This window comes from Mastomys coucha, unplaced genomic scaffold (assembly GCF_008632895.1).
Source record: "Mastomys coucha isolate ucsf_1 unplaced genomic scaffold, UCSF_Mcou_1 pScaffold2, whole genome shotgun sequence".
Taxonomy (NCBI): Eukaryota; Metazoa; Chordata; class Mammalia; order Rodentia; family Muridae; genus Mastomys; species Mastomys coucha.
In genome coordinates, this window is record NW_022196902.1 from 5533569 (window position 1) to 5541753 (window position 8185).

Below are 8185 nucleotides of genomic sequence, written 5' to 3' on the forward strand. Positions count from 1 at the left end.
CCCCCCCCCCCCCATCCACCCTCTAACTGCTTCACATCCCACATCTCTTCCCCACCCCACCTGACCTCTAAACTTCCTGGGGCCTTCAGTCTCTTGAGGGTTAGGTGCAATCATCTCTGAATGAACACAGACTCGGAAGTCCTCTACTGTATGTGTGTTGGGGGCCTCATATCAGCTGGTGTATGCTGTCTGTTTGGTGGTCCAGTGTTTGAGAGATCTTGGGATCCAGATTGATTGAGACTGCTGGAGGAAAAGAAGGTCCAGCAACAGGCCCAAAGTGGGATCCAGCTCAAGGGGAGGTCCCAAACCTGACACTATTACTGAGGCTATGGAGCACTCACAAAAAGGGAGATAAGGTTATCAGAGCTTATGATTTATAGGAAGGCTACACAGAAGGAAAACTGACATGAATGACCGACCAGGTGGCTGAGTGAAGACACTATATAGCTCAGGAGTCAACACTCAGCCACACACACATATGCCATTTCCCCAACTGCCTGGAGGCCCCAGCCAGTTCTGTGTCACCATAAATATCCTGTCTCCTTTTTCTGATCAATTTCCCCAAAGAAGTATAACTTCAGGTATGACAAGTTAACAGGAAGCCCTCCTGACCCCAGCTGTAGCAGCGGATACATGTCTGGCATGTTACACATGCACGAGCAGATTACCATTGGGAAGCCCTCAGAGAGCAACCATTTAGGACGTATGTTTGCAAATGCAAACAGGGTGACAAGAGGCACACATGAAGAGGCTTCCAAAGATGAATGGTGTATCTGCCACACCAGACCTTCTTACATGAAGAATGGCTATGGAACATGACTAGAAACTGGGGGCCTCCACACACTTCACAGAAACTGTCTGCTACAGAAAAAAATGAAGCCTTACCTGCCTTTCCTTTCCTTGTGACAAGATCTCTTATGTAGAACAGCACCTTGACCATTGGGCACCACTGAAGGGCTAGGAGCGCAGTATTTAGTTGCCCTACTGAGGCTGGTTCTAGAGCAGGGTATTGGATCACTATATGTGTTCTGAAAGACAGAGAATCTTGTCTTCTTGCATTATTTTGTCCTCGCATATGTGCTTATATGAATCTGTGCATATGTGTGTGCAAGTGGATTAGGTCAGAACAGATGGGATTTCTCAGTGAACCTGGAGCTCTAGTTTGTAAACCCCCGTCCTATACTTCCCTGATAGGCTGGGAGCCAGCAAGCCCCAGAAATCCTCCTGTCTCTGTCCCCGAAGCACTGTGGTGACAGGTGATATGGCCATGCCAGGCTATTTACACGGGTGCTGGAGATTCAAACTCAGACCCTCATGCTTGTGTGGAAAATCCTCTTACCCATGGATCCATCACCCTAGTCCCTCCATCTGGATTCTAAAAACTTAATGTCTGTGTAAAATATTAGGAATATGCCTGCTATGTAAACAAAGCTCATATATGCATGGGATGTAAATAAATAGATAGCTGTTATGTGTGGAAACCAGATAACACAAGGACTCAGTTCCCTACTAGTTTCTGTCATTTGTAAAACCAAAGGGTAATGGGAAGAAAAATCATGGCATTATGGTTGCTGAACTTGGATTTTAGATGCCCACATGCTAAAGTTTTGGTCCTCAGCTTGGGTCTACTGGGGATGCTGTAAACTTTAAGGGTAGGGCCTCGTATAAGACCTTGCCTGTGAGGAGTATGGGGCCCACATCTCTTCCTCTTCCTTATTCTCATTCCTGGGCCGCAGTGGGAGTGAGTGGTGCTCTTACATGATGTGTACCCTGGTCACAGGCCCCCAAGGCAGTGGAGCCAATGAAACATGCCCTGAAATCTCTGATTTTGTGAATGAAAGAAAGGTTCATAATCCCAGAGATGTGTCTGGCTTCACAGTGGTGACTCGGAGAGCCAATCAAAACTTGTCTCTCACTGTAAGCTGTAGCTTCTGAAGATTATTCACTTTCTGTCCCAAATATTTCCCTGTGATCCTGAAGTTACACATGTTCTCACACTGCCTACCACCAGTCACCTGCTCAGGGCACAGAGCTTGCTTCCCAAAAAGAAACAAAAAAGAGGACTGTAATATAGCCCTTCAAAATGATTCAGACTCCACTGAAAAGAAGAAGAAAAAAAGACCTGATTTTAGAATTTTAAAAATAATTTATTATTTTATGTGCATTGTATGTCTGTGTATGTATGTCTGTGTGAGGATGTTGGATCTTCTGGAACTGGAGTTACAGACACTTGTGAGCCACCATGTAGGTGCTGGGAATTGAATCTGGGTCCTCTAGGAAGAGCAGCCAGTGCTCCTAACTACTGAGCTTTCTCTCCAGCCCTCCAAAACTTTATGCACCATGATTAGTTTAGGTATTCTTAAAAGACAACTAAGCCATAAACTTCCTCAGGGAAGTGTAGACATTTCTAGTCTGATCCAGCTATATTAAAGATATAGAGTCCTGCCACCAGGACTCTAGCTTACCAGTAAAAGAAAAAAGGGACAGATTTGAGGGAAGCAGAAGCATTCACTAGAGGACTGCCTGCTAAACCACACTTAAATATTAAATTGTGATGCAATACAGCTGCCATACAATTTACCGGGTTGAATATTCTCAATATGCAAAACTAAATTTCGTCTACCTACCTTGTAAACTGTCGACTCTCTTCGTGAACTTCCATTTCTGTGCTTTTAAATTCATTTAGTTCTTTCCTTATTGCTGCCTAAACAGGAGAAAATGGAGCAGAATTTAGGTAACGTATTTTACTAACCTATAGAGCATCCATGAGGCAAATACAAGGAAAGTGGAGACGCCCCTCCAAATGCTAATTTTGGCTGTCTGTTAACAGACAGTGGCCGGATTATGCATGGGTTTAGTTTTAATTTCTGTCTTATTTTTATTTCCTATTTTTTCTACAAAGGGTATTTCAGTCATATAAAAAGTACTAAAAAAAAAAAAAGCTCCCAATCTTTATAAGCTCTATGCAGATTGAACTGTTCAGGCAAAACACAGGTTATTGTAAATATTTGTAGGGGAGAGAAAAGGAATCACTAATCTATCCCAGATTACGATGTAATAAATGTAACAAGTTACAGTCTGATCACCCCTGGTGTAAAAATTGGACATTAGAAAAATCTTCAAAATCAGAGGCTTTCTGAGCCTCAGTGTGACCCACAAGTGGAAAAGTTCCATACCTGGCCTCATGTGACAGTTGCAAAGTACAGGTATGGTAAAAACCCGTAAAATGACCTTCAAGATACATGTGTGCAGTGTGTGTGAATGCAAACGAACTCTTTATGCAGTGGTGGGGACTGAGCTTGGGGCCTCATGCATACCACACCGAGTCAGACTTCTGGCCCCATAGATGAATTTTGTCTGTGGACATGGTCATCATCCCTCAGCTATCTCATCTCATTATATCTTTGCAAATATCCCAAATTCTGGAAATTCTCCTAAACCAGAAACACCCTTGGTCACGCATTTCCTAGGAGGGCTATTCCGGTGAAGGTTGAAGGCTGAAGGCTGAACTCCAGCTCAGACGGCCTCCCCAAGAGTGACCGTAGTGGGGAGGGTGGCAGCAGGGTGCTCAATGGACTCACTGTTGTGTCTAGTCTAGTCTGTGTATCATACAGAATGTCCTTCCACCCTCTGGTGACCACAGCAGACGTGAGGCATGTGGGGCTTGCAGAGACTCCATACTCTGTTCCCAGGAAAGTTTTACATTGAAGCCCGCCCGACCACAGCAACACAGCTTTGGTTTGCAGCCACGGGGGTGCCAAGAGGGCTGTTGCTATTTATTTTTTCATGTTGAGAGTTTAGACAAACAGGGCTGAAGATTCAGCACAGCATTTAAAGCCACTGAGAGAAAAATCCAATGGAGGCCTTATTTAAAGAACATATAATCCATGCCATGTACAACAGATGCTTATGCATGCTGACTGGAGAGTGGAGACGCCCCTCCAAATGCTAACTTTGGCTGTCTGTTAACAGACAGTGGCCGGATTATACATGGGTTTAGTTTGAATTTCTGTCTTATTTTTATTTCCTATTTTTTCTACAAAGGGTATTTCAGTCATATAAAAAGTACTAAAAAAAAAAAAAAAGCTCCCCATCTTTACAAGCTCTATGCAGATTGAACTGTTCAGACAAAACACAGGTTATTATAAATATTTTTATGCAGAGAATGTTTTCTGTCATATAAAAGGAAAAGTAGAGATGAAACACTCTTATGGCAACTATGCTAAAGGGACTGACTCCAGTTAAACACAGAATGCCAATGTAAACCACAGGGAGTCCTCTCCCAGAGAGATAGGGGACTCTACTTTGTGGTTGAAAGTCAATGAACTTTGGAAAAGGGAAAACATAGAAAAAAGCCCCAAGACCCCTTCATGGCCGTCCCCCACCATTAGTCCTCAGTGCACAGCTTACGGGATTCCCTTCCAAGTGTATGTTAACGTGATAATTAAGCCCTGTTGTCACAGACGCCCTCCTTTCCCCAGATACATTCTGTAGGTCTGGAAGTCTCTTTGGGGGACCCTGGGACAGTGAACAGTAGTCCTAATTCTTATTACTAATTTTTGGAAGTGCCAAAGCAAGCAGAGACCTATTTGTGGGCCAGAGTCCCCTGTGACACAGAAATGCAGCATATTTCACCAGTCATAACAATGTGGACACTTGGTTTTGGCCATAGTCACAACTGGCACAGGAGCCAGGAGCCAGGCAGTTGCTCAAATGAAGTTTTAGAAAACATTTGTCCTTGAAAAGAAGTGTTTCAGTATAAATAGGGCAGAGAATTCCAACTCTGTGTTCATTTAAAAATTTCTTCTTTACACAAAAGTTTTTAGCAGAGGCCGCATGAAGGACTGCAGTTGGATTCAGAAAACATGGTTGCTGGTCTTGATGCTCCATGGCTCTCCTCTCAAGCCACAGCTTTCCTCCTTCTAGAGTTCAGATGAGTGGCACTGCTCATCCATGTTGTCCATTGTTCAGGGAGGTATTACTCGAAGTGCCGTGAACATTTAACAGGTAGACTCCTATGAGGGCCATGTCTTTAGGTCACTGGGGGCAAGCCTCTGAAGAGATTATTGGACTATGCTCTATCTTCTCTTTTGATTCATGATGTAAGGGGTCCTGGCCATATGGTATCTCCACTAGAGACCCAATAAAAATATCCAGAGAGAAACAGTTGGGATATGGAGTTTGTATGTTGGGACAACTACAAACTGTGCCACACTGCACACAATACAACTGATAAGCTTCAAGTGCCCATATCATGCCCACACCTGCTTCCTTTAGAGAGCCAGTTACACACTCACAGACACAGCTCATTTCTCCTCTCTGTCCCTTCTCAAGGCCTTCCTAAGATGTGGTATCCTGTTTACTCTGGGTAAACCCTGCCACTACTCTGAAAAGGCAAAACCAGCATGCTAGACTGGTCCAGTGACTGTGTTTCTGTCACTGGACCAGTCTAGCATGAGCTTGTCCCTGGCCCAGCAACATTTGCTTCTTGGAAGCTAGCTGCCATGTGAAACCTGTTTGACTTTGCAGAGCAAGATGCGATGTGAGAATCCCCAACACCAAGGAAGACTTCAGAAGATGAAGGTCCTCTGAGCTTTCATCGGAGGTGCCATGTAAACACCATGCGGGCAGAAGTCAATGAGCAGGGGGACACAGATACATTCATGAAGAAACTACTTTGGCACGTGTGTTCTTGAGTCCTGTGGCATCTCTCCAAATCCACATGGGCCCGACATAAACCCCCAGACTGTGTTCAAGAATTTCTCCCTACAAACTTGGAAGCATTATACATCCCCAATTTAAGCCAGTAACTCTGGGCTGCTTTGTTACACAGTAGTTGACAACCTAAATGTTATTCTGAGCTGAAACGGAGGCCCAGCTCTTGTGATCTACTGGATACCAAGCGTGCACTGAGTGACTAGGATGAAACCACCCATAATCCTTCACGTCATACATACATCCAATGAAGTGCTTCATTTCCGTGTGTGTGCTGGTTTGTATTTAGACGTCATAGGTCAGTAGTTATACGCAACAGCATAGCAACAAATGTAACACAGCAGGGGACACTCATTTGTCCGATTATGGAACCAAGTGCTCACTTGCAAAATTTACTTTCATTCTGTCAGTTACTTCTTTGGAAGAAAGAAGATTTCTCAGGGGTTCAAAAGAGGAAAATCAAAATCTTTTGTATTAACGAGATGCACAGGGGATAAACATAACTTCCTTTTTTTTTTAAAGATAAGAATAGATCCTAGGCTTAATAACTCTTTAAGTATAACCGGAGCTGGTTTTGTTGAAAGATAGAGAAGATGGGCTGAGGTGGTGGGACTGGAGCCACTGGTGCTGGGCTGGGCTACCTATGGGGAACCATTCAGCTGAAACTAATCTCTAAGAGGACCAAGGCAACGACCCCAAATAGCAGGGAGCTGCACTGAGACCACATGCACAACGGTGCCTGGGATCATGGAAAGTAAACACGGGGCATACAACTGACTAAACCTAAGTTTTAATGTGGCTAGGAAATCGGCCCTGGCCAGTATGGGGCACTTCTTGGGAAGAAGCACCAGACAATTTGTTGAAAATACAGTTCTTGCAGCCTTCTGAAATGTTATAGTATAGGTTGCAAGTGAAGAGTTAGAGTTTCCACTTGATATCTTTTGTTTATTTCTCTAATGCAGCTATCAAACAATGAGTGGCTTGTTTGCTGACTTATTACGCTTGGTGTCATGGGGAGTGAAGTGTGCACTCTGTGAGCCAGCAAATAACGTCCTACAGAGAGAGAATCACACTCTCCCGAGGACCTAGCTAGTCGGTGCATTGCTGGAGAGGTGCTATTCATATTCGTGTCCCTCGTACCTAGAAGATTGTTGAGTTTTAATAAACGGGGCAGATAAATGTACCACCAGAAAATAATCTGTTATTATTCTTGTTCTCTTGAAAATTTTACATTGAAATTCTCATCAGTATTTTGCATTTCAATCCAACTTGGGTACCTATGGAGTGAAACCACTTATGGCTTCTAAATAATATCTGCATTTATTTTTCTTTAAAAAGTAATAGAAGCTTTCGGTAATTTTTATTTTCACTAGTTTTCTTTAAATGGGGCATAGAGATCAATACTTAAAAATTTTAAGCTAATTTTAAGCTACCTTTCTTTATTTTTGTGTATGCGAGCCTATCTGTGTGTGCTCGTAGGATGCAGCATGTTCCATGGCGGGCATGTGGCAAGTGGAGGACAACTTCCTTCCACTATGTGCAGCTCAGAGACCAAACTCAGGCTGTCAGGTCTGGTGAGAAATGGTTTTACCCACTGTGCTATCTCATTGGCCTCATAACCTAATTCTTAACACAATAATAGTTAAACCATACTTAATGAATTTTATACCAATTAACTTAATGAATCAAATACATTATGTAGAATCTGACCAATAGGTGTCATGAAGTATCTTTAGCTAAAAGTAACAAAAAATAAATCTCTTTTTTTGGTGTAATGACAATTAGCATGCTATTTTAATCCATAAATAACATGATTTTAGCATGTGGGCCATATTTCTTTACACATACTTGTGTGTGTGTGTGCACACACGTGCTGGAATGCCCTCATTGGGCATGTACTGAAGCCTAAAGTTGCCATCCAGAGGTCCTCCTCAGTTACCCTCCACATTCCTTTTTGAGACAGGGTATCTCCATGAGCCTGGAGCTCACTGGTTCAGCCAGACTGTCTGCTCAGCATGTTGGGATCCATCCGTCTGTCACTGACCCCTGGTGCTGGAGTTACAAATACGTGCAGGCACACTTAGCTCTCTCACACAGGGTTCTAGGATCCAGATTGTAGTTTTTATGCTTGCTGGGCAGCACTTTACCTATGGAGCTACCTTAGTCCCTGTGTACACATATTTTTACAATGGTGGGAAATGACTTAATTTCTCTCAGTGTTATGTAGAAAATAGTATTTTTTTAAACATTCGTAAAAATGCCATGCCTTGATCTGAACTATCATTGTTGATTTTTCCTGTTTGTGATTCTGGATACTCAGCTATTTGACAACAAATGCATATTACTTGCATGTACAAAACATACTGCATGTAAACAGATCACTTGCACATATAAAACATGCTACATATAAACGTTCAATTTTTGCATTTTTCTGTTTTCTAATTTCTACCTTAAAGGTATACCTTTTTTT

General features: G+C 42.9%; 1 protein-coding gene across 10 annotated transcripts in view; it reads right to left on the reverse strand.

The window, feature by feature from the left end:
- Phactr2 (phosphatase and actin regulator 2) overlaps nt 1-8185 on the reverse strand; it is a 261938-nt gene that overhangs the window by 8370 nt on the left and 245383 nt on the right. For all 10 annotated transcript variants that reach the window (XM_031380440.1, XM_031380433.1, XM_031380438.1 and 7 more), the window contains one exon: nt 2628-2704. In XM_031380440.1, the coding sequence (XP_031236300.1) occupies nt 2628-2704 (77 nt within the window). The remainder of the gene's footprint in view (nt 1-2627; nt 2705-8185) is intronic.